Source organism: Sturnus vulgaris, chromosome Z (genome assembly GCF_052056855.1).
Source record: "Sturnus vulgaris isolate bStuVul1 chromosome Z, bStuVul1.hap1, whole genome shotgun sequence".
Classification (NCBI taxonomy): Eukaryota; Metazoa; Chordata; class Aves; order Passeriformes; family Sturnidae; genus Sturnus; species Sturnus vulgaris.
The window spans coordinates 27020500-27047599 of NC_142283.1; the positions used below are offsets into that span (position 1 = coordinate 27020500).

Genomic DNA, 27100 nt, shown 5'->3' on the forward strand with positions numbered 1-27100 from the left:
CGGGGCAGCGCCCGCGGCCGCGGGGGCGGAGGGACCCGCCGGGGACCCGCCCTTCGTCCCGGCTCCTGTCGCTGCCCTGCCCTGCCCTGCCTTGCCGTGCCGTGCCGTGCCGTGCCGTGCCGTGCTCCGCCGTGCCGTGCACTGCCCCGAGACTGCCGGTGTTCGCACCGCCGCTTCTCGCCGCGAGCTCGCGCCCGGGCAGCCGATCGCCGTCGCGCCGCTCCCCCGTCCGGCTCCAGCCATGTCCAAGCCGCCCCCTAAACCGGCCAAGCCAGGTGAGGGAAGGACAGAGCGGCCTGGCCCATCCTCCCCGTGCGGGACGCGACGTAGCCCGCTGCCTGCTGACAGGCAGTGAATGGCTCGGGTTTCGGGTCTGCGCTCTTAAACAGAGCTGGGCGAGGGTGGGAGCGGGGCACAGTCGCCCTTCCGTTCCGGACCGCACCCTGCCGCCATGAACCTCCGCGCCGCTTGCTTGGTGTCGGCGGCGAGGGCTGCCCCTCCCGTGGCTGGAAAGCACCGGCGGCTGCCCTCAGCATCGTGTCCGGCCCGGACGCCGCGCCCTCTCCAGCTCGGGTGAAGGCTGGCGAGTGCCCCCCCGTCGCAGCCGTCGCCCGGGGACAGGCTCCCTGTGTGGCAGGCTCGGCAGAGTCCCCTCGCCCCGGCCTTCCGGGTCTGCAGCTCGGAGCCGCGGCGGCCAGCGATAGCTCTTGGCGTCGTGGCGTGCCCGGCCGGCGGCAGCCCTCCAGGAACTGCTTGCCTAGCCTGAAATGCACAGGAAACCTTTTACCCTTTTAAGAAACAGCGCTGAAATACTCTGAGGTTTGCGTCGTTGTTGCACGGATTGGCAATATATTAACGCATAAAGTCGGTTTTATAGTCTAGTCGCGTACTACGTTCTTCATCTTCAAGGATGGAATCCACTGTTTTCCCTTGTAGGATTCCTAACAGCCAAACTCGAAATGTGCTCTTTGAAATTCAGATGTCAGTGTGCACATCACCCTTTCTAGTGCATTTAGTCATGGATGTGTAGGGTTTTGCTCTTATTTTTTTTTCAGAAAAAATTTCAAAGCTGGTTTTCTAAAAAAATAGCAATCATAACTTTTTCTTAAAATATATTGAAAAGCCATTGGAAGTTGAACGTCTTAGAATAGAAGTGGCATTTTACAGGTAAATATACATTCTTCTGTCAAAAATTTAACCATTAGCTTTAGGGGTTTGGGTTTTTTTTAAGTAAGGAATTGATCTGGAATATTTAATGGCTGTTTGTCATGCTTGTATATCATCTGTCAATGTAAAAGCTTGAATTCTTACTTAGAAATTAAAAGTCCACCGTTATTTTAATTAAATAGATAGGACTAGTTGATGTTTCCCAAAACAAGATTATCTGATCCCTATGTACATCCAAATTTCAATTTTTTTTGCATTTGGAATGCTGTTTGAAATGCCAATGTAGAAAAAAATATTAATGCTTAGCCTAATTGAGTACTATAACTAGACAGCTTATAAACCAAGTTTTTAATTTGAAGTCAAGTAAGTGCAGAAATAGTTTAGACCATTTAAACCATCAGTCTCATCCTGCTTGCAGAAGAAAAATCTGCTAAAGCTCTCTGGCTCTAATTTCATTCTCAGAAGAATTTTCTCTGCACTGTAGTTTGCTAAGCTTCTTTGAAAACAGTTTACTTTAAATTAAAAAGACAATAATTAAAGCATTGCAGTTGTGGACCCTTACAATCAATGCTGAAGAAATCTGCAGGCTTCCGAAAGGATGTGGTGTTTCACAGCTGAATATGTGTGAAAAATGGGATTTTTCAATGACGTAGTTTTCTGTTTTTCAAGAAGATGAGTTAAATTTAATGTAAGATTCTTAAGGAGTTAAGGGCTTTAGCCTTGCCTAACTTACAGGAACTCTCAGACTGACTCAGACATGTTCTGTCTAATACTGTGTCTCTCCCTAGTTTGGTGGGGTGCAGTTTGTGGTATGCTTGATCTGATAAAATGCAGACTGTCATCAAAAGGACAGGTTGCCTACCCCCACCATCCCTTTCCATTCCATTTAGTTACGTGACAAGCTGGTGGTGCTCTAAGTTTTTATGTAAGGTTATTTTCATGTCTGTGTAAGGTTATTTTTATATCTGATGAACTTGCTGAGCTGGTTTACCAGCATGAGTGCTTGACACAGCAAAAAGAAATTTGTAGGAGAAAGAAGAGAAAGAAAATAAGATTGTCTTGCTAATGACTTGCACAGCTGATTAAGGGTAAAAAGATTAATTTTTCCAAATCCCTAACGTTTGAGGAGAGAAGATTTTATGGCATCTGTTGTGTCAGATTTTTTCAAAGTAATTTTCTGAAAGGGATTACCTTCTGGTGAACTTCAAAATATCTCTGTAGTTGCATGTCTGACATCTCTACGTTAATACAGAATACAGATAATACATCTTTGATATGTAATCCAATTTCTTAGGGTTATAGATTGATGTTATTTAAAGACATAATTATAGGAACGGCATATGCTTCCATTTCTACAGCAGTGGAAAGCTGTTTCTTTTGGTGGCATTTTGACTTTGTTTACTAGAATGTCTTGGTGCCTTTGGTCAAGCTGTGTTGATTTTTCTCCACTGATCATTATTAGGTATCAAGTCTATAAGCTCTGTCAGGAAACAGCAAGCTGGCTTGCATTGCTGATGAATTACTACAGTTCAGGACAGACAGAAGAGAAAACAAGACACTGGTTGCTGTCGTCCATTCCTGTGTGTTTGTGAAATAAGTGTGCATTGGACAGAGAAGGAAGGAAGTGTTTTGGTGGTGGGGAAGCGAAAATATATAGTGAAATAAATATCCTTTTTGAAACACTGAGTCTTCACTGCTCAACTCAGGGATTTTGGACATTACAGTTGGACAGTGCTTTAAAAATGTCGGGAAAAGAGGAGATGTGAAGGGCAAAAACCAGCTAGCTGTGTCATTGTCATTTTCTTCAGTACGAGAGCATTTTTTCTGACAGATTGCTTTTCTGTAAATCCTGTTGCATGCACAGCACGTAAGGATTTCAGTTACAGAGAGATGATTTTGACATCAACATATGTTAGACAATTGTGTTTGTGAACACTTGAGCTAGTCCTGTGGTTCTGTAGTCAGCCCTTGGACAAGATGGTTTATAGAGGCTCTAAAAGTCTTTTAACTTATACTAAGTGTTTTAGGGCTTTTTTTTTAAGAAGTGCCTTGCTTTTCTCATGTGACTCTGTATTGTTACTGTTTTCTAGCTGTAGTTTTTATTTAGACTCACTATTGAAAATAAAAGGGAATGGAGTGGATGTTGAAAATAGCAGAAACATACTTTTCTGTCAGCATTATGCAAGAGTAGGGTTTCCCCTCCATCTTTTAAGAAATCTTTTGTGTCTCAAACTGTGTAATTCTTTGCAGAATTCATATCACTTGGATATTAATCCCGTTTACAAAAGTCCTTTGGATTTGACGAGCTTTAATGGCTTCTGCTTAGTTGTCTGCTGCTTAAGCAGTGTCTTCTTGAAGAGTGCTAGCTGTCTGGTGATGTCTTTTTGATTAGAGCCTTATATAGTGTGCAGCAAAAGCTTTGGGGGAGATGAAAGGGGTGTATCGATATTTTGAAAAAACCTAATTTTCATATTCACAGTAAGGTTTATTGATCCTGGCCTAGCATTGACACAACATTTATATTTTTTGGAGAAACACCAGCCTCTGTACTGAGGAAATTAGAGTTTTAAATTACTCCAGTTGAGAGGGAGGCAGGAGGAAACATAAGGACTGAACATAAAGGGTTGCTACCTCAAAGCAGTTTCATTGACTTTTCTCCCACTAGTAGCTGTCAGAGTTAAAAGTAGAATTGTGGACATGAATACTTAGTATGAATCACAAACAAGTTCACCTCAGTTCTAACGTAGGAGCTGTGACAGCTTTCACAGGAGCAGAACACTTGGAGTCACATGCCTAAGGCCTTGGCAGTAGGCTTAAATTTGACTTAAGTGATGGCAGTTTGGGTTTCTTCTGTACTCAAAGGAAGGCTTCTGTTAGCTAGGAAGATGTGAGCATGTGAATGTGAGGAGGTACACTGCAGTCATCAGGTCTGAGGAGAGAAAAATGCCAGAGAAACAAACAGTTCCCAGTCTGCTTTCAATATGAATTATAAACTTTCGTTTCCGACCTCAACCCTCTTATTTACTGCAAGTTGCTAGGACCTCCAGCAAGCTTTCTGCAAGTGAAGGCGTGCTGGTATTCATAAAAATAAAATTGATAAGAAACAGAAGATTTCAGCATCACTTATATCTTCTGTGAGAATATTTTTGCTTCTGATTTTCTGTGACGAAATGACATTTGTTCCTTCCATTCCAGATACAGATTAGTGCAGTCCGTGGTTGTTCTTGCATACCCCAGTTGGTCATCTAGGCTGTACCAGTCTGTCCTTTGCATTCATATGTCCCTAAGCAAATTCCTAGGTTTGCTTGCTTTTTTTTAAATATGCCCTTCCCTCCCTCCCCCAACATGTATTCTCTGTGTTCACTTCCCCTTTCTAATAAGCATTACTTAGAAGTTGAAGATGGTTCTCTAAGCACTGGGGACTCCACCTTTTTCTGTCTCAGTTGTGGCAATCCTTAAACCTTATGTTGAACTCTGCTGTGTCTGTGAGCAAAATGCCAAAGTACAAATGGCACTCCTGTAAAAAGTATTTCCAGTACTTTTGTACCTATTTGGAGGCCTGTGTGCAAAGCACCTTGTTTTCCAATTCTGAATGCTGCAGGCTTGGGGCAGAGAGGCTGGAAAGCTTCCCGCAGGAAAAGAACCTGGGGGTGCTGGTCAACAGCTGGCTGAACATGAGCCAGCCGAGGTAGCCAAGAAGGCCACAGGCATCCTGGCCTGCACGAAGAGTGGTGTGGGCAGCAGACAGTGACTGTCCCCCTGTATTGGTTGCTGGTGAGGCTGCACCTCAAGTCTTGTGTCCTCTTCTGGTCCTCTTGCTACAAAAAAGACATTGAGGAACTGGAGAGAGTCCAGAGAGTGGCCACAGAGCTGGTGAAGGGTCTGGAGAGTAGGTGGTACGAGGAGTGGCTGAGGGAGCTGGGAGTGTTTAGCCTGGAGGAAAGGAGGCTTGGGGGGACCTTACTGCTTTCTACCACTATCTGAAGAGAGGTTGTAGCAAGCTGGATGCTTGTTTCTTGTCCCAAGTCACAGGACAAGAGAAAATGGTTGGATATTAAGGAAATTTTTTTCACTGAAAGTGTTTGTCAGGTATTGGAACGGGCTTTGCATATTTTCTCCTTTTGGGACATTTGTTACAGATCAGAGTTCAAATTAGTTGTTTTCAGTCAAGTTGGTGCTGGAGTCACTGATTCTGAATTGTTTCTGTGCAGCATTATGGCAGTGAGGAGAAAGGTGGCTGACGAGGGCCCAGGATTAGCTTGAACTTAACTAACTGTAGATTACCGTAGCCAATTCTGATTTTCTACAGCACAGAGATTATCCTTCTGTGTACTGTAGGCACTGACGGTGCTTTGTGACACATAGTGAGTAGGTTCATCTTTCGTTATTTTGATTTTTATAGTAGTCTTGAGCTACTCAGTCTTAATATAGCTAATCAAAAGATGCTGCATTAGGATCAATATCTGCTTAGTAGCATCTTGTTGGAGATTTGATTATGTCTGTCTATGGCAGATGCTAACAAAAGACTCATACCTGTCCAGTGGGGCCAAGCCTTGGTAGCTCTTGTGAACATTGCTGTATTGCCATCATAATTTTGTTTAAAATATGTGTGTTTTGAGCAAAGGACTGTGTTGGGGTGGTTTTTTTTGTTTGTGGATGTAATATTAATTGACAGCTAATGAGATTTCGTTGTCTCCCCTTTGGTGTTGAAATTTCAGCCTAACACTAATAACACATTACTAAGTAAGTAATGCTATGCAGACATAGGTTGGTTTTTTTGTTTGGTTTTTTTTCTTTTTTAGCTTTTCGTTAGGGGGGTTGAAAGCAAGTAAGAGAGAGTGGAGAATGTTTTGGTGGTAGAGTGGATTTTAATGCTAATGTCTGTGGCAGTTTAGAGAAGCTGGAACCAAAGGACAAAAAGGAAGTGGGGAAAAAAAGTCACTGTGAGAGAAACAGTAACTCCTTGTTGCTGTGCTCCTTAACTTAGCACTTATTTGGAAGCAATCTTCTGTTAATGAAACCGCAATTGAATAAAAATAAACCTCAAAATTGCAAGAAGAAAACAAAAATCTTACAGTCTAGAAAATGATGGTTTGGTTTTATGAGGTCTTGTTATTACTTAGTATTATGAAGCACACCAGGTATCTCTATTCAGTACCTATAAAAAGCTGCATTTTTAAGCTGTTGTTGCTGTTCAGTTTTTCCATTTCATTGTTTTTATGTGCTTAGCGAGGAAGGGATCATCTTAGAATTATGAGTTGCATGTTTCCATTCCTCAGAAAAGCTAAAGTTTAGGAGAAGTTTATAGGTAAGGTATTCAAAATAAATTAAACGTTGTGAGATCGGCCCAACCTGACATTAGATTTATGTTGCTAGTTACAAAGAATAGTTAGTTTGACTCCTTTACCATGGTGCATTGCTGAGGGAGGGTTTGGCAAGTTGTGACTTGGGAGGTTTGTGTTCTAAGAGTATTTATATCTATTTAGTACGTATACTAAGTTACCTTTTTTGCTTGTCAAATAGTTGTTTTGTAGATGTTCAATGCAAATTCCATAAGAAGAGAGAAGACAGTCTTATGACTAAAGTTTGGGGTTTGTGAGACTGAAATACTACTGGTTAATGTCTCAAATTTGCAAAAGTAAAAGGGTGTTCTTTGCTGATGATGTGGAAGATAACAGTCTAGGTGGAGAGAGCATAAGCACCAGATGATTACACAATCATGACCACAGCAAACCAAGCCATGTTTATCAAGAAGCTGGGGTTTGAGCCAAATAAGGGAAGAGGCTTATAAGGAGTGTTTTATCATGTCTTCCCTTGCTCAGCTGGCTCAGGTGTGAGAACTCCCTTCTGTTGGGAAGGTGTCAGACATTCACACTAAGCCTTAAGGTATTCATCCCTGCTGGTGGGGTATAACTAGCTCGACTATGCTACTTGAAAGGCAGCGTCACATCTTAAAAGGTGCCATAAACCATCCAAAACCCCAACCCCAGACCTGTACCAGAGGCTTTCCACCAGAGGACTGCAGATGACCCACAGTGTTACATCAGAGAACGTTAATTTCCAGTCCTGCTGCAGAGGTACCTGGGCATTCCCACCAGAACCTGAGCATATGTTAAAACATTTAATTTTGTGCTTCATGGGTTTTTCCTATGGATCAAGGTTGTGACCATCACTTTGATGTGTACATCATGTGGACATCAAAATTGTTAATCTTGTCTCTGAGTCCATGGTGGTGATAACTTTCTATTCTTACCTTTTTTTTCTGTCTTCCCCTAACTTTTTCTGGAAATATATTGTAAATCAGATGAAAAAATTCCAGTTAAGGCCAGAGTAAATCCCTGTATCTGGTTAAGTCAAAGCTGGCTAAGTTAAAGTTTCTGAAGTGCTTTAGTTTGTCTAAATTTTGCTTTAAAATTTGCCAGGTACCTAATTCTACCATAATGTAAGGCTGAAAGGCTGTGTGTAAAGGTTTGGTTTTGAAGATTTTTGTTGTTTCTCCTGCATGCTCCTCTAAATTACTCAACCAACCTTTCCCTAAACCCACCAAGTAAACCAGGGCATAACAGGACTGAAAAGAAGAGCACTTTAGATCTGTCCCTGTGCTAAGAAAAATATATGTTGTGGGACATATCACTGCCCTGTTCCTCCATGTACTTAGCTTCTAAAAGGGATACTCCTTCCATTAATCATGCTGAGAATAAAGTAATTTATGTGTGCCCGGTGCCTTGAAATTTTAAAAAAGTACATAGGTGTTCTGTGTTCTAGTTACTTTGTCCTATAAAAGTATGAGGTGGGGAGGTACTGTCAGTCAACTTTAGTAGGTTCAAATCAGTGCTAGTTACTGGTTCACTCTCCTACAGGAATCTTGAAACATGGTTTGTACTAGAGGGATGCTAGTAAGTGGGAATAGAGGAAGACCTCGAGTGCTTTCTAACTTTTTGCATCTTTGAAAACAAAAATTATTGACAATGCAAGCTCTGTCTGCATGCCTAGAGATAGGTATTGCTAGATAAAAGTAATATATCTAGCAAGTAATTTATTACCAGTGATTACAGGTATCCATGTGCCTAATAAAATACAATTTCTCTGTGTTTGGAGAGCTGGGATTCAAGTCTAATGTGCCCTTTGCATGGTAACATTTTGTTATTTTAATCTTCTAGACTGAATTTTTGCGTTAGAATTTGTTACCAAAAATCTATTACAAATGCTAAAGTCCGCTTATTCTAAGCTCTTAAATGAAGCAAAGTAAATAGGCTTAAATGTCTTTATCAAGAAATTTTTAAAAGATTGATGCCACTAATGAGTAGTGTTTAACTTCAATATAAAGTACTATGAAGTTAACATTTGCCTGACTTGTAGTTCTATAGATGCAGATCTGTACTTATTATTTCATCACGGAAGAATGTTTTAGCATGTGTTGGTCTATCTGTGACGCCCCAGTTGGACATTTGGGGAAGTAACTCCCTGTTTCAGGTTTATAGAATTTTAAAGAACTCCACAAACAAACCAACAAAGAATTGCCTTTTGTTTGAACAATGCGTCAGCCGTACTGTAGTCAGTGTCAGTATTCCCAGTCTTGTTTGTCTCCACAGCTGTGATAGCTTTAGAAAATCTGTTGGCACATTTGCAGTACATTAGTATGAAAGACATGCAACACACAAATGCATATTTCCTCCTTTTCCCTGTCTTCTTCCATCTTCTCATTTCCCCTTTTAATATTTCTTACTCTTCCCTTTTGTTGTCCATTTCCTCCTCTTGCTTACGTTAAGCTGAAAATTGATGCATGATGGTTGCAGTCTTCATAGTTGTTAGTGTGCAGTTCTGTCTTGTGTTTTTGTGTCTTCTGTGTGAGAAAGCCAAGGAGAAAGGTCAGTATTCCTGTCTTCCATCCTGTTGTGTCATCTCTTGTTCTTTTTTCTTCTCTTTTCTTTTCTTCCTTTACTTTTTGTCATTGTTGCTTGGCTTCTCCACAGCTGCAGTTCACATTTCATGCTGAAGCTCTTTGGTCCAGGATGCAGTACTGTCCTTGTTCATCATCTCTATAGGTAGTAAACGTCAGGTTTCATTCTTTTTAGCAGTTGCCACAGTTGCAAGTATTTCGTTTCTGGTGCAAAGGTTTGAGAAGTGTTGGACCTTTTATATCTAGGAAATGGCTGCTGTGTGAAAGAGAACCAACCAATAAAGCCAAATTGAATTTCTGTTATTAATATTAGGAACTGGGAGGAGCAATATTGCATATTGAAAAAAAAAAAGTACAGTATCTACATGCACTTGGCAATGTTTACACAGATTCATTTTATGTTTGTAGTTTTACATACAATTAGTAAAAAAAAAAAAGCCTGAGAATAGAGAACTAGAGAAATATTTTGCTTAGTTGCTTAGTAGTTATGTCTTGGCAAGTATGCCTTGGCATTGCTGTTGCTAGGGAATATCCAGAGGCATTGGAAAATATAATTTAAGAGCCACCCCAAAGGATGCTGCAAATAGCAGTTAAGTACCATCCTCCTTTCTCAAGGTGGTCAGCATATTCCCCTCCAGAATGTAATTTCTAAAGCCCTTAATTTAACTTTCTAAGACAATGGCTTTTTTGGGTAGGGTTTTAGATACTGGGATAATAAAGACTGCATCTAGCAGGGAAAAAAAGACCAAAAAAATTAAAAATGTAAGGGTTTATTCTTGAGACCTACTCTGTCTTTACTTGCTTAGCTCCATTTAATAAATGACACAAAACATTGCGTGTACACACTTTATTGTACAGTGTGGCCTTTGGTAGTAAGTTCATCAGTTTCTTTGAGTACACAGAATAGCCTGGACCTAGTGTTACCTAAGTAACACATCCTCCTGATGAATCAAACACTGCTTCAGTCACCAGTTAATCTGTATAAACACATATAGTGTAGAGCCTGTGTGTAACCTAGACTTGCAAGCTTAGAACATTTAAAAGTAAATAAACCTACACGGTTAAGATTTCAGATACCTAAAAGTAAACAATACAGAATGGTCTGCATAATACAGTCCTCCAGTAAGTCCAGTGGATTCCAGCGGTTTAGCTAATTAAATTATGTAACATACATGTTTCTTCTGTCTGTTCATGCTCTTGAAATACACCGTTTGAATTTTTAAAAAATGTGTAGGGAAGCTCCTTTGCAGTCTGTGCAATTTAATTTGAACCTTTCTGCATTAAGGCTGTTTTTTTCGTGTCTTGAATGCTGCTGACAGTCTCTTCCAAAGTGCCCTATTAAAATATCTGTTAGCCACTCACTGGAATTGCAAAACCTATGCCTTATTTTAAGCATCTGAATAAAACAGGATATCGGTTGTACATTAAATAGGATTTTGTGACCATTTGTCATTTTTGTCATTAATTCTGAGTACTGCATTATTTTCCTGATGATAACTGCAAGTAAGTGTAAGAACATGTTGATGACATGGGTCATTGGTTTGTTTCTTTCTTCTTTCCTTAGTTCTTTGTAATTTGACAGATTTGATGTTAGTAATAAAAGTATGTACAGCATGTATGAGTGTGTGAGGGTATATATGAGTGAAATTACTCCTTTCCTCAGAAATCAATGACAACACTTCTGGTGAGGTGTAAACACTATGTTAAATGTGCAGAAGAGGCTACCTACATGTAACTGATCAGGTGGCCAGTTTCCTTCATAGCCCATGTTGTTGGGTTTTTAACTCAGACTGCTGAGTCTCTTCATCATTATTTTCTTTGATGAAGGCATAGCACAAATTCATTCAGCAACCAGCATTAAGTTTGAAGGAAAGGAATGTATTTGGATTTAAGGATGTATTTAAAGGCATGATACTGGTACTGATTTTTTTGTTGTTGTTGTTTTGTTTTGTTTTTTATTTTTAGGGCAGGTTAAAGTATTCAGGGCCCTGTATACATTTGAGCCCAGAACGGTAAGTACGTCTAGACTTCAGTGGTTTGAAAATCTTACTTTTAACCTTGTCTGTAATACTTCTCCAGTTCTGCTGTTATGGGCATGTTAAACTTACTGTACTAAATTTTTAATATACTGTTGAGGGATAGTCATTTTTAATGTGAATAAAACTGTCTGATGAATCATCAGTCTCTTTTAAGAACAGCTCTGTTTAAAAGCAGCATGCTTTCTTCTGTAGTATCAGTTACCTACAATCAAAGATCAGAAATCTTAAATAATTTGTTTTTACTTCCAAAGACAACAATGATAGTTGAGACCTAAGAGATCTAGAGACCTGGGACCATCCAAAAAGGGGATGAAGTTAACAAACTTAAGATATATTTCACTGCTTCCTTTGCACAGTGCTTTGTTGGAAAGGCCACAGTCTCCCTGTGTTCTTTAGAAAGTTACTGATCCAGCAAGTTAGCTGTATGCAAGTCAAAGTCTGGACTGTCAGGCTGTTGTCTAGGTGATAGAGAATTTGAGTTACCAGTCTTTTGAATGAAGAGGTGAATGTGTTCTGACTTACCTAGGCATTTATTTATTCTACATACACACGTTCAGATATACTTGTTTACTTTTTTTTTTTTTTTTACTTTTTTTTAAAGCCAGATGAACTGTACTTTGAAGAAGGAGATATCATTTACATCTCGGACATGGTGAGTCTAAGACATCCCACATGGACTGGATACTTCTGAGATGTAATATATCCCATCTTAAATATTTTCCCTTTTCTCTGCAGAGTGATACAAATTGGTGGAAAGGAACTTGCAAAGGGAGAACTGGACTAATTCCAAGCAACTATGGTAAAGCATAAAATATTTTTATTTGGTAAGATCATTCATAATCAAAGAAAATCACTAAAATAAAAAGACGTCTTTCCAAAAACAGACCACAGTATTGGTACTTACGAGTACTCCACCATGTATTTCAGAATACATCCATCTGCAGTATTAGTCACCACTGTACATCAGTAGTGGACAAGCTGTCTCGTCTTTTTATAACCTAGGGACACCTTGAGTTTGCTGAGCATTCATGTTTCTGGTTATGCACTTAACAGATACTGAGATATTCTCAGTTTTGAGGGGAAGAACACTTGAATCTGAAAAATAGAGTTTTGTTTGCTTTTTACTGTTTTTTAGTGAATATATTCTGCCACAGAAAACATTGGTTTCTTTGGGTTTGCACCACATTAAATATCCCATATGTGTTTGGACTGAATAGAAACTGCTTTTTCAGATTCAGCTAAAATCACTTAAAAGCCATGAGTACAGACAACGCAACACAATTACTCCAAGTCCTGCAAGGAATTGTAGGCAGAGTAGCAGTTCTCATAACAGATTGCATCACAGCTGCCAATGTGACTTAGGTTGATCCGTGTTGTCCCTTCTTTAGTAGGAGACATAATGGTAGCAATGCTCTGTTTCCCTGCCCTGTAGTTAGTAGAAATACATTAATAGGAATCTGTGATATAGTCATTGAGGCTACATCAAATTTCACTTTAGCTTGTGACTTCCAAACTGACTCTCTCTTGCTGTCTGCCAGAGATCAGAGGTCATGCACTGTTAATATGCAAGAAGACTAGTTTGTATATGCTGCATATCTACATTCAAATTTTTTTTGAATATTGAAATGTGTTATATTTTAAATAAACCCAACAATCTATTAATTCATGTTCCCACTGAGATTATTTGCAAAGCTTTAATTTTAGACCAGGGTAGGAGGAGTGGTGTCTCTGTCCACACATTTATAAAAATTCCGTGTATAAGGAGAACAGAAGTTTTTGCAGACCTTAAGAACAAAGAGTATTAGGAACATGTCTTCTGATTTAGGCCAGTTGTGCAATGTGATGCTGTTTGAGGTTTTCACAAGATTTTCTCTGAAGTAGTTTCCCATATGCTGGAAATTAAAGTGCATCTCACTAGTCTGTCACTCACAAATCTCTTTTCATTTTAGAATCAAGTATGTTTTGTTTCCACACAGGTGTCTAGTACATGTTTCAGAAGTAGTTAGAATTTACTCTTTCATTTCAGTGGCAGAGCAAGCAGAGTCTATTGATAATCCACTGCATGAAGCTGCCAAACGAGGTATGTTTAGTGTTTTAGTTATGTGATGCTAAAGGATTATTTGCTTGTTTTCTGCTATAATAACAATAATAATATAATTTAGAATGAAGATGTTCTGCCTGTTTTGATTGTCTTGTTTCTTGAGCAAGTTATCTGGTAAGTTTTACAGCTTTGAAAAGGTGAGATACTGCCTGGTAGAATTGCCATTCAGTCTATACACAGAAAAAGTGTGGTTCCATCCATTTAACTTCTTAGGGTCTTCTGGGAATGGAAGAAAAGATATTTGGTATGGCTTGGCATGACTTTGGCATGACTTGATATAACTTGGTATGACTGGTTGTTCAATGAATTATAAATGTTGTTGCTAATCACTTCCTCTCTTCATGAGTTCATGGGAGGACTGACACCATGTAGTACAATTTGCCTATAATGGTTCTTTTAACTTCCCAAAGAGAAAAAGATAATCAAAACTGATTTTGTCTTTCAGGCAACCTGAGCTGGTTGAGAGAGTGTTTGGATAATCGAGTTGGTGTCAATGGCTTAGACAAAGCTGGAAACACAGCTCTGTATTGGGCATGCCATGGAGGCCATAAAGGTATCAGAACATTATTTGAAATTATTGTTCTCTGGTTTCCTTGTTATGTTTGTTAGGTTGATTGATAAAATTGCAGTGCTAAGTAATAGAGTCTGAGCTTTTTCAATGTAATTCTATTTTTTTTAATAAAAATCAGGCTAGGAGGGAGGTTCAGGTCCATCAAGTGCTGTGTGTTTTGTTGTTGCTGTTGAAGCAGGCATGCTCATTAGTGTAACTTAGAGGCAGAGTGGAAGAAGGACAGATCAAAAAGAATTGTGGTACTATTTGGGGTATTTCATGCAGAAACATTTTTTTGTGACTAATTGTTGTTTGCCCAATGCAGTCTGACTTACAGATTTTCATTAGCTGATTTGATTGGTCTTTCATTGAATCTTAACTACAATGAATGCAAAAAGAGCATAATTCCTTTCCACTAAATTCTTCTTTTATCATCTCTCCCTGTTCTCTGCAGATGTAGTAGATGTCTTGCTTACCCAGGCAAACCTAGAGTTAAACCAACAGGTAGGTAGAACCAATAGACCCTTAGCAGAAGCTGAAAGGTTTTTTGCTGCATTTTAATCCTGTTGCTTTTCCCTCTAACTCCACAGAACAAATTGGGAGACACAGCTTTGCATGCTGCTGCATGGAAAGGTTATGCAGATATTGTAGAGATGCTGCTGGAAAAGGGTAAAGATCTTTACCAAGGTTTCAACAATCTGTGTGCAGACTAGATTTCTGAATGTTTTTTAATTTGTATTTCTCGAGTGTTTCTGTATAATTCAGTCGCTAGCCAGCTCACCTGTCTGACTTGCAGAAAAAGTCTTGCAGAAAATTCTGGCTTCTCACTTGCTCAAGATAATTTAATCCTGCTTTACAGACAAAATTAGGCACTTAAACCCCAGAACAGTAATGACATCTGCTTCCTAAAAGGGGAGGGCAGCCAGCAAGTTCCCTGATCAACTGTAGCTTATGCAAGAGCACCCACAGCTTTTGGTCTGCTTCAGAGCAGTCAGTAGCTCAGATTCTCATGTCCATTACTGTTCTACGCACATTAGTGAAAGTCATATCATAATGACATTGGTTGAGAAATAACTGGGATCCTGATTCATGATGAAAATTTTCTTCATGAAGGGGCAAGAACAGATCTGAAAAACAACGAGAAGAAACTGGCTTTAGATATGGCAACAAACGCAGCTTGTGCTTCCTTGCTTAAGAAGAAACAGAGTGCAGGTATTTCTGATTTTGTTTTTCTGATAATTTTACTTTTGGAGACTTAACGTTTTAGCCAAATACCAATATACTGATAACCATAAAAACAATTTGGGAGGTATATGGGCTAAGAATTGTGTTTGGAAGGGAGGGTGTTTGCTTGAAAGGGTTTGTTTAGAGCTATGATATGAACATGGTTTCATATGCCACCTTGTGTCAGCAAGAGGCAAAAGAGTTCAGAAGGTGTGAAAATAGTAAGGGAAAGTAGAAGACAGGCCTTTCAGGTAGAATGAAAGCAAGGATGGAAACTACTTTAAAAGTAGCATACCGTTACAAAAATAAAACAATGTGCTTTCTCCATCTGCTTGTCTGTTCCTCCAAACTTAAGCCAAACAAGAACCAACATATGACCCTCCTTTTGTTACTGCTAATTTTTTTACTTTCTTATTTCTGTGTGTCTCTGAGTGACTGTCTAGCAGAGAAATAAAGAAAAAATGCTTTCAGGTATTAACCAAAATGGTCTCACTGCTCCCGCTGTGTTAATCTCCTAATAGCATAGTGTTTGTGTCCAGAAGAGTTAAGGACGCTATTTTACAAAGCTGAACAAAGACTGAATTGTTCAGTATTGTGTAACTGCTACTGCCTACAGCTTTCAGGAGGTTGAAGTTAGAATGGGAACTCTTAAGTGAAAGAAGAAATTACTTGAAAACACAGGCAGGGTTACAGTCGGTTTTGGTGGGATATGCAGTACAGCAATTGCATCATCACAGGACTAGTGAGAACAGAGGGAATGTTAACCAGTAGGAGCCTAGAGGTTGTGGTAATTAAATGGAGAAATAGCTGACTGCAACTTGAGAAGGCCAGGAAGAGCAGTTATAACAAAAATATTGTCCTGCTCTTCAGTAGAGGTAAAATCAGGAAAGAGTAGAAGTCCTTCTGTATGTGTATATATGTGTGTGTGTGTATATATATGTATATACACACACATTCATTCATACATATATAATTATATATATATAATTATTTTATTTATAATTATATATATAAAATTATATATTTTTTTCCCAAAGTTACTCGGTGTCTCTTAGGAACACATCATGCATCTTTGCATGTTGATTGTAGACTGCTGGTACAGGTGTTTTCTCTTTTCTGATGTCCAATAATTACACTAATGTTTTATTTCCTGATACTAAGTAACTAATCTATATAACTAATCTATTTCTTCACTCCCTTTAAATTAATTTTGTTTCAATGACTGACTGATTTTTTTCTCCTTAGTCACCTCATGTATCACCAGTCTCGTAGTGTCACATAATCTTTTTTTGCTTGCCTTGATATAACAGCTGATATTCTCAGTTTGTATTAGTCTATATCATTTCAATATTAGTATCCTTGATAGTTTTTCTGTCTCAGCTTGGCCTTTTATAGTATCTGTGACACCACTGATCCATATACTTCTCTTGCATGTTGTATTTTTTTGGTTATTTTCACTGATTTAATTTTTCTGTCTCTTGAGTCTGCATTTAAGTATTTCCAATGCCTGGAAGTGAAACATTGTTCTTTTTCAGAGATTCAGTTCTGTATCAGCATTCTTCTCGTGTTCCTATTTACAGAAGACTTCTATTGTAGTCCATCTCTAAAACTGTTTTATTGGAGGAAGCTTACTTTGTCTCCACTTCAGTGTTCAGATTTGTTTTATGTATACAGACAAATATTCAAATATCAATTGCTGAAGTACATTTTAAAAAATTAAAATTATTAAAATCATGTCATAGAAATGCAAAAAGATTGTGTTAATTGTGTTGCTGAGCAAGGGAGCAGAAGAAACATACAGAAGAAATGTAATTTGTGTTCTCTTGAAGTATGGCCCCTTAAGCACAGGGCTCTGCAATTTCTTCCTGTTCTCCCTTTGCTGCTTCTCCTCCTAAAAAATGAGAAATGTTATTTTTTTCACTTAGATTTGTTTTCTCAAAATGGTTGAGCAAGTTCATTTTAAACGTAGTCATTTTTCTTGTTCCAGAAATCTCGGATAACATGGTTATCACTTCTGTGAATTATGTCGGTCTTGTTACTTCTGTGACTGGTATTTTTAGTACTTTTTAAAAAATTTTGTTTCTTTCCAGGTACAGTCCGAACATTGAGTAATGCAGAGGATTACCTTGATGATGAAGACTCTGATTAGCTTTTTTAAGTTAGTGTGAAAAACTATAACATGCATTGTCTACGTCATTTTCAAAACATATCTTCACAACTGTAAAAATATCTCACTTAGAGTCTCGCAGTATAGCATATAAATGAGAGGGTGAAATCATGCTTTGCAAAGGAATAATCTTCATAGCCAGAAGATGTCACATTTTAAATCAGAGCTCCTTTTTGGAATTGTCACAGAGAAAGTGGAGCACACCTTTATCACTGAATGGGCAGAGGACCATCTTCTAAATTCACAGGTTTCATCTCAGGCCTTCCCAGCAAGTGCCTTGTATCTCTGGAATACTGAAAGCTCCTTGTGGGACAGCAGGACACCACTGCTGACATTTCCCCAAATCTCTCTGGGTATATGTTCCTTCATGCAGCTAATACTGACAGTCTATACTGGCTGGCAGGCATAAATGGAGATGCTACTGTAGAGAAGGGCCATTGTTCGCCTTCATGGGAGACAGCATTACAAAGTTTGAGTTTTAATTTTGGTAAAATTTTTTCCTTTCCTTCCTCTCGAACTCTTAAGTGAGGTGCAAAATGACCTGAGACAATCTCCCTCAGGAATGCTTTGTCTTCTCTATTGCTATGGGCCCAATCCCTGAAATGCTAAGCAAGTGAAATGCTTGCTTAAGTCAGGCTTGCTTTAGGAATTCACTTGGACTTTGTGGCTTGATTATTTTGCTTTTTGAAATGTATTATGCTGAAACTATTTGTAGTGAAAGGAAGACAATATTTTTCTATTTATCCTGCCTAAATTTTTTAATACTGATCTCTTGCTTTTATTTTTTGCAAGTGCTCTTATGTCTTGTCCTAAATTACCTCAAAGTTTAAGTGTGTTTGAAGTAATGAGGGAAGATGTGCATCAAATCTACCACAGGTATCTTTAGAAGAGATACCTGAAGCTGAATAAACATTTTTAAATGTATTGCTGCTTCCTGTGAATTAAAGAAAAATGGAAAATAAATTCAGCCACTTTCAAACTTCTCTGCTGAGTTAAAAAATAGTACTTCCTTCAGATTGCTAAAGTAGTTGTAGCTGAGTATTGCACATTACTGAGAGATACTTTCTTATTGTGATGGTAAGTAAGTGTTACAAGTATTTGAGATACAATCTCATGCTCAATTTTTTGTTGCTAACTTCTCTAATAGAGATTTCTAAAAAATTCATTTTAACACAGCAGTATGTGATACTTAAACAAAACAAAAAAATAGGAAAAAAAGCTCTTGTGAAAGACTGGGGATAAATAAAAAGCTCTTGTGGAAGTCTGGGGATAAATGAAAATCACACTAAGTATTTAAGAGATTTTAAAAAGTCTAGAGCACTCCTGATTTCCCATTTTTAAAAACACATTGAGCCAGATTTTTAATTTTTATCATCCTGGAAAGAGCTAGATGCCAGTAAAGCTTGTTAAGCTCTTATCAAAGAAGGCAGTGATTTGTTGACCAGAACTTTTTAAGATGGGGACCTGGCACCGATAGTCATCAACATATATAATTCTAGACTGTTTAAATGTAAAAACCATGGAACAAATGTTTTAGCCCTATGCAATACTGTGGTTAAATGAACAGTGATATTTTATTTTATGTGAACTTGAAGACCCTAGAGGGAAAGAAATAAAAACCAAAGCAACTAATTTTTTCTCTCTAGCTTTCTTTTGAACATAACTCATAGTTCTGCTTCACATTTAATCAGGCAGCTCTTTTACTAGTTCAGCCTTTTATCATATTTAAGCCACATCTTATGCTGCATACTGTTGATTAAAATTATGCAATTTCAAAGTGCAAGCTTTAAAGTCCTGTAATGAGAGGAAAGAAGGTTCAGGTATCTGTTACATGAGTCTTTTTCCTGCATAAACAAAGCTAACAATCTTAAAATTCTTCAGTGTCACAGGAGAGAATGGCTCAAGTCACTGTTTTTTCTGTTGAGCTTTGGAAACAGAATCTGTATTCATAAATAACTCTTAATGTAATGTCTTCTGCTGCCACGGGTTCAGCAGCCTACAAGGAAGATGTTATGCTCATGTCTGCGTAATTAACAGCTGCCAGAAGACCCTGTGTTTTTCTGCAGACAGATCTAAGTGCTGCACAGGAATAGTGTCAGAAGCACAAGTTGAGCCCAAGGATTGCATCCAAAGTTCTTACTGGAGTGTCCTGAAAGAAGCACATTTACATCACAAGGCACCTAGGGAGTGCTGTCATTTGTTTCCAGGACAAAAATTACTGCTTTTGGTTTTTTCCCACAACTTTGTTTTTCTTTATGAAACTGTCTATTCATCTTGTGAAATACAAATCACTGTGAAAGCTTTCAAGCAATAAATTACTTTTTGTCTAACTCCAAGAGTAAAGTTTTGATTTAAAAGAAAACAAACAACCAACCAAAAAACCACAACAATAAACAAAAACCCCAACAAACAAAAAACCCCAAAACAAATGCCTTACAGCCAGAAAAAATTACAGCTGGAGTAAGCTGGTACAATGTCTTACTCGTTATGCAAACTTACTTGCTCCCCCTACTTTTCTTCAATGATTATACCACTACAGACTTACTTAAATTTAAGACCTTTTCCAAAGGCAGGTACATTAAGGTGTCTAACAATCAGAAAAATATGAGTTTTAACAGCAGCAAAAAGAAACTTTTCAAGCTCATGTTATCTTAGAACTGAATATTAAAGGATATTCTGTCTTGCATACTTCTGGTTGAATTAATGTGTGTGCCTTTCTATTGAAAATCAGCTGTGTTCCAATCAGAAATTTTGTTTGGATTGATTTGAGGCTCTTTGAAACTAAATTAGTAAATTCTGTGTTGGCTTCATCAGAGGAATCAAATGCTTGATCCCTGTTTTATAGAAGAAAAAATGGGACATTTCTTGCATTGTCTTTAGTATAGTTCTTGAATTCTTGATAATTTTCAAGTTAGTACACTGTTTTCCTAAGACAAAGCCCATCTTGCTGAATTCCATTCTTACACATCCCATCATCGGAAATGTAATTTGCCTAAAACAGTTAAGGTCACACCAAGTGTTTAAACTGAGCGGCCCATTTGCTAGCAAAGTCTCCAGCTTTGAACCCTGACTTCTAATTTCTGAAGACACTAATGTGTTTCTTGTGTTTGAGTTTTATATCAGGGGCCAAAAATTGCTGAAAGTTAGTTAGCCTGACCTTGTCGTCATTTCATTTACATGCTGCAAAGTCAGATGTTTGAGCATACAGTGCATATCAAAATTTAAAATTGTGCCACCTTCTAAGGAAACCATTGAAACACACCACGGAATAGAATAACAAATAATGGGCCATCAGTCATCTGCTTCATGAGACAGATAAAAACTGAAGTTACTGAAAGTGTTTCAGGATAATACTAGTCAACTGTACTTTGATCTTACCAGGAGACATAAGCAAACAGAAATGGTTTTGAAGAACTTGGAACAGAAATCTTCATAAGAAGTTAATTTGATGCAAAATCAATATCCTAATTTGCTAAATAAATTAAAAGGCAACAGCTGGGTTGATTTTGGGTGCTTTTTTAAGTTATACATTAAACCAACAGAAGCTAAAAATAAAACAATACTACAAAAGCAATTCAGAAAAAAGTAACTTCACATTACAAGTTCTGGAACAGAATGTGGAGTGGTGGTAGTGTCTGCCTGTGGCAGAAAAAAACTTCCAAGTGCCTATTTACCTGTTGTAAATGCCTGTTGGATACCTGTTGTTTCCCACCAGAGAGTTGATGCTGAAGATGATGTGTCCCACCTGCAGCCTTTGCTAGAAAGCTACATCATTACTTAAGCTTCCTACCAAGGTGACCTTCTTTTGGGCTCTGTAGAGCAGTCCACAGAATACCAGAGAATTCTTCTGGAAGAGAGTCCTCCATGAGATTGTGGCTTTGCTAACCTATGAGCAATGCCACTGGCAAATAGTGTGGTCCAGCTAATGTTCACCCTCACAGTTACATAAACAAAGTTGTCTTCTGTGGTTGTGAGCAGCTCCTGAGATCAGGGGCATTATCTTGCAGAGATAATGGTAATTAAGGTGGGATTTTTTTAGCTAATTGTGCATTAGCATAGACTTGCCAGGGTACCAGCACTCAGCTGTTGCATGTGTCAAGTTTGTGCAGCCAGGAAATGGTCTGTAACTTCCACTGTTCCCTTGCAAGTTACTCTTTTCCGTGAAATTCTGAAGCACACATTAGACTAACCATGTGTTCTTTCCTTTCTTCCTCTCTATCCAGAGATGGACTTCTAACTTTAAGGAAATTTAATGAGATTTAATATAAAACAGGTATGAAGACACAAAGTGCCACAAGAAGATTGGACATCTAGAAGTTTGATACAGTCATATTTCTGATTTCAAATCTCAAGCAAGCCTCTGGAATCCAGTGAAGAAACCTGCAATGGAGGACCTTTGCTTTTAAGCTCAGCATAAACCTGTATTTGTTTTCTTGATTTACATTGCTTAATAGAGTATATTTTCACTCACAGATTTACTGCAGTCTCACTGCCAATTAGCTTTATGTCTACAGGGACATAGTGAAATTAATCATCTTCAGACATGCTCAACATAAAATTAGAATCAAATCCTCAAAATTTATGTTCACTTTTAATGTGTCTTTCCTGTTCAGCAGACTTGTACAGCAGAAGTAGTTTCATAGTCAAAGTTTCAGACTTTCTTAATTAAAGGCTCTAATTTTATCTTTTTCATATCATTTCCCTTTTATGGTAAGTTATAGTACATTTTATATAATCTGAAATTCATTAAAAAGTAGTATATATTCTTCTCAGTCTATCAAATTTTCACTTCTCTTTTATGCTTTTTCCTAAGATTTCTGTTTAAGTCATTTTGCTAGAAAATCCCAGCTGCATAGCTATGAAATTGAAACGGAAGAAGAATGAAGAAATAAAAGCATATCTGGCCTACATGCACTTCCACTGAAAGCAAGACCAATAAATATTTTGTTGACCAAAACGTTGTGTTAGAGGTAGATTGAGTAGTGGGCATTGTAATTTAGAGAAACTTAGATTGATTAGAGCCCTGAGGAAGAATTTACTTTAGCTTTAACAACTCCCATCTAATCAGAGAATGTGGCCAATTCAGTTACAATTCTGAGAGTACTTTTCTAAAAAATAGTTTCCACATGGAGTTACAGCAGCGGAAAGTCATGGTGTAAAACAATTTCGACCACATTATAGAGTGCTCTCTACTCAGACAAGAATAATTAAAAAGTTCAAATCACTTCAGAGGCTTAACTACAGCAAATATTTTCTCATCTGTAGGACAATGTCAGAACAAGAGTTTGCATAGGCTTCTTCCAACTAGTTCTGAAAGTGTTTGACTTACTTCCAGTAGGTGTGACAAGATCATTCAAACTAAATGAGTTTGAAATGAAAAGCTATTATTACACAGGAGAAAACAGCTAGAAAAGAATTTCAGTCTCCCATGAGAGAACTAAAAAATATTTTTCCTATACCTGTGGAGGCTGAAAGCCTCAGAGTGGAAGCGCTTGCTTTTCTTACCCTGGAGGTTCTACCCTTAGGCAGTCCCTCCTTGTTACGTGAAGTATAGTTTTGCTCCCGTCATGCCTTTCTGTTACATGTTAATTTGTTGTACGCAATTGGCCCTTCCCCCTTTGTCCCGCCCATGAGCCCTCAGACCATTCGCTGTTGCTCTACCCCGCCCCTCTGGCTATCCCGTGTGTGCCCTGCTCCCTGCTGCCCGCGGAGCTCTTTGTGCGGGGGCCAAGGGTTGAGTCTCGCTGTGGGGCCCGACGCGCAGACCCCGGGTGCGCTTTTCTGCGCCCGCCGAGGCGGAGAGCTCACCAAAGGGCGAAATCGCTCGCCGCCCGGGAGCGAGTCACAGGACCAGGCTATTGTCTGGAAGGTAGCAGCGCTGTACCGCCGCCCCAGGGCCTGCCGCGACATGCATCTAGTGTTTTTACGTATCTGTGATTTAATGCGTGGAGACGTTAGTTGGAAAAAAAATTTGCTTTGTACTTCATGTATTAAGACACAAGCTGAAAAGTTCTGCTTCTTACAAAGTAACTTACGAGCTATTGAGCATTACTAATGAGAGGAATGTTGAATTTGTCTTTACAAATGAGTTGTGGATCAGCCTGTAGATAAGGCTAGCACTGAGAGATAAAAGAAACAATGGGATGGATTCCACTGATTGATGAATGGAAAGAGATATTTGCCTTTACAAACAAACTGTAGGGCTGCTGATAAATGAAATTGGATATCGAAAGATGAAAGAAGCAACGGGGGGAAAACTATGAATTCTATAAGAATTAAAAATTAAAAGGGAGGGTTATACATTAGAGGGGAATTTCAGGTATCAGGCGTTCCGGGAAGTCTGTGCCTCTCAAGTACCTCAGCCAATGGGGAAAGAGAGAGGGAAATGCGGCCGGGAAAATAGGATAAAAAGGAGGCTGCGTCCTCCGAAAATTTGAGAGATCCCAGGGGAATGTCCCATGGCCTCTCCCTTTATTCGAATAAAGCAAAAAGGACTCCTCTGTCTCCTTTTTGGACATAAACCTCTGGTGTTTGTGGATTAATTTTCCTGACAATTTGGGGGCTCGTCCGGGATCTTTCCACCGTCCGGGGCGGCGGGCGGCGAGCGGAGCTGAAGGCGCGCCTCACCCAGTATCGGTGATCAGCTCCCCTTGGTGCCGGCCGGCACTGGGCGATTGATTGGGTTCCCGAGACTGTCCAGGAGACAGACGAGTGGCGGACCAGGGGGGTCCATGAAGAGTCCGCAGGGAAGGACCACTGAAAATCTCACCGGTGAGTAAAATGGGATCTTCGGGGAGCAAACCTGGGAGGGCACCCATGGAGGGTAGCACAGGTAAACCTGAGAGGGCACCCATGGAGGGTAGCACAGGTAAAACGGGGCATCCAGAGTGAAGGGGCCCCGGCAAATGGGATGACGATCCCATAATACCCCCAGAGAGTCCCTTGGGGTGAATGCTGAGGTCTTGAGAGAGATTGTATATTCACCCAGAAGTAACTATGGAAATTATGGTAAAATATTGTTATTTTGTGTGGCCAGAGTATAAGTTGGCAAGGGGACTTATATGGCTACTTATGGAACAGATAAAATTCATTTGTGTCGAATTTTGTGAAGGCATTTAGAGGAAAGTGGTGAGGATTAGAATGTTTTTCAGCACCTTCCCCCGTCTTGTCCTCCAGTTGCCAGCTGCAGGTCGTCTGTATCCTCAACTTTCAGAGCAAGGGGATCAGGAAAATGTTATTCCTACAGCCCCACCTGAGAAGGATAATGGTGTAGGGGGAGGGGAGCAGCATGTTGTATCACCCCCCAGAACTAGAAGAGGAACTCAGTTTAGGGCATCAGAAGCCCCCCAAGAGACAGGGGTACACCAGATGCCACTCCGTCAAGTTCCTTCGGGGGGTCAAGGGGGGGGATTTGGGTTTGTAATTGTACCACTCACTACCCAGGATATAAGAGGGTTGAAAAAAGAATTACCCCCATATTTGGATGATCCCATAGGGGTGGGGGAAAAGATAGAGGAATATTTGGGAAATGCGGATTATACATGGAAGGATTGGGATTTTCTTTTGGGAATTTTGTTTGGGTCATCAGAGAAACGAATGGTTTTGCAGAAAGCTCTGCAGCTGTGGGAGGATGAACACCCACAAGCAGCAGGGGGGACTGGACCCAATGCACCTACGGTGGGTGATGCCATCCCCCAGGCAGACCCCCAGTGGGACCCAAATAACCAGGCCAGTCTGGCTCGCCTTTTCGATTACCGTGCTTATTTGATCAGGGCAATCAAGTCTGCGGCTCCCAGAACTAACAACATAGCTAAGGCTCTGTCGTTAGAACAGGAGAAACAGGAAAGCCCTCATTGGTTGGAGAGGATTAGGGATGCCTTGAGGAAGCACGGGGGGATGGATCCTGAAGGGCCAGCCTTCAACACATTGCTTAAGGTGCAATTTGTTACTAAGGCCTGGCCTGATATAAGGAAAGGGGTACAAAAAGATAAAAAGTGGCAAAATAAGCCTCTAAAGGAATTGGTTAGAAAACCGCAGCAGATATGTGTAAGAAGGGATGAGGAAAAGGCAGAAGCTAAAGCAAAGATGATGGCAGAGTTTTTGCAGCCCCAGAGGAATAAACCGCAGGGTCCAAGGGGTCCCCAGGGACAGAGGGGACGAGGTCGGCCACAAGGAAGTGGCAGAGGGATTCCCTCCTCGGCAGGGGACAGCCGACCCAAACAGCTGCGGGGGAAGAACCAGTGTGCTGTCTGCAGGGCAGAAGGGCATTGGAAAAACGAGTGTCTGCAGAAACAACTGGACCCTCAGGAGGAGGAAGTCCAGAGAATAATAGAAATGGATTGTTAGGGGTGTCAGGGGCTCCTATTATACCAAAGACCCACCACTCAAGAGCCCTTGATAACTTTTAAGGTGGGTCCGGATCGAGAGGAGGTGTGTTTTCTGGTAGACACGGGGGCCTCTCGGTCCAACTTAAATTTTATACCTAAGGGGGGGAAATTGTCAAAAAGATCCTTGGTTATTCAAGGAGTAAGCGGGAAGGATGAGCGAGTGCATTTTATTCAACCGCTGTTAATAGATGTGGGGGACAGATTTGAACTGCATGAATTCTTGTTTGTTCCTAATTGTGATTGTAATTTACTGGGAAGAGATTTGATGGCTAGAATGGGAATGCAAATTAGCATTGTAAGAAGTGACACGGAGTCCGAAACTGTAATATCTTTGTGTAAAATGTCTGAAAAGGCTTATGCTAAAATAAATCCAGAAGTATGGGCAGCTCCAGGGAAATATGGGAAACTGGACATAGAGCCTCTCCAAATTACTTTGAAGCAACCAGGACAAGTGGTGTCTAAAAAGCAATACCCTCTTTCAAGGGAGGGAAAGAAGGGGTTACAGCCTGTTATTGAGTCCCTGCTAAAAGCAGGTCTTTTAGAGCCGTGTATGTCTCTCTATAACACTCCTATCCTGCCGGTTAAGAAACCAGATGGAACCTACAGAATGGTGCAGGATTTAAGAATAATAAATGAGATTGTCAAACCAAGGCATCCCACAGTTCCAGATCCATACACAATCCTAAATCAAATCCCTTCTTCACATCAGTATTATTCTGTACTGGATTTGAAGGATGCTTTCTGGGGGTGTCCAATCACAGAAGATGGTGGGCGGTGTTTTGCTTTTGAGTGGGAACAAGAGAAAGGAGCGAAAATGATGGAACAGCAATTGCCATGGACGGTGTTCCCTCAGGGATATACAGAGTCGCCGGTTCTGTTTGGGCAAGCTTTGCAGAAAATATTAAGAGAGTTTACTGCACCCTTGGGAGTCGAGTTGTTGCAGTGTGTAGATGATTTGCTCTTGTCGGGGGAGCAGGAAGGGGTGGTTGAAGAGGCTACTGTAAAGCTGCTTGGTTTTCTTGCAAAAAAGGGATTTTGCAGGTGCCGTTGCCCCAGACTGAAAAGGAGTTGCAGCGGTTTTTGGGGTTGGTGGGGTGCTGTGGAGCGTGGATCGAGGGTTTTTCTGTGGTGGCCAGACCTTTATGTGGCTTTTTGGCTCGGGGCAGTCCTGGTGTCGTGGTGTGGACACCAGAGGGAGAGAAGAGCTTTGGGAAATTGGGAGACAAATTGGTTGGGGCCCCGGTCTTGGCTCTTCCAGATGCAGAGGGGGAATTTCGGCTATGTGTGGATGTCGAGCAGGGTCATGCTGGAGGAGTTTTGGTGCGGGAGCATGGGGGAACGCGGGGGCCTGTTGCCTATTTTTCTGAATTGTTGGACCCGGTGGCCAGAGGCTGGCCCCATTGTCTGCAGAACTGTGCAGCCACAGCTCTGATGGTGGCTGAGGCCCGAAAGCTGACAAGGGGAGGGTATCTCATTGTTAAAGTCCCACATCAGATTAAAGCTTTGCTAACTGAGAGAGCCTCTAAGTGGATGACGAGTGCTCGATTATTACAGTATGAATCTTG

General features: G+C 40.1%; 1 protein-coding gene across 2 annotated transcripts; it reads left to right on the forward strand.

Annotated features, from left to right (window-relative positions):
- The first annotated feature begins 46 nt into the window (after positions 1–46).
- Positions 47–23669, forward strand: OSTF1 (osteoclast stimulating factor 1). Of its 2 annotated transcripts, none has more exons than XM_088157111.1 (10): positions 47–275; positions 11033–11079; positions 11708–11758; positions 11842–11905; positions 13133–13186; positions 13653–13760; positions 14212–14261; positions 14348–14426; positions 14871–14969; positions 21372–23669. In XM_088157111.1, the coding sequence occupies exons 1-10, from the start codon at positions 242–244 to the stop codon at positions 21383–21385; spliced, it is 600 nt and encodes a 199-aa protein (XP_088013237.1). In that variant the 5' UTR covers positions 47–241; the 3' UTR covers positions 21386–23669. The 2 variants fall into 2 exon arrangements, with proteins under 2 accessions (XP_088013237.1, XP_014741779.2); XM_014886293.2 differs by lacking the exon at positions 21372–23669 and adding an exon at positions 17072–19478.
- The last annotated feature ends 3431 nt before the right edge of the window (positions 23670–27100 follow it).

Bases quoted from the DNA above. Each gene is read 5' to 3' on its own strand.
- OSTF1 (XM_014886293.2), top strand. From the start codon at position 242: ATGTCCAAGCCGCCCCCTAAACCGGCCAAGCCAG. The intron at 13,761-14,211 runs GTATCAGAACAT...TGTTCTCTGCAG, and splicing joins ATGCCATGGAGGCCATAAAG to ATGTAGTAGATGTCTTGCTT. The intron at 14,427-14,870 runs GTAAAGATCTTT...TTCTTCATGAAG, and splicing joins AGAGATGCTGCTGGAAAAGG to GGGCAAGAACAGATCTGAAA.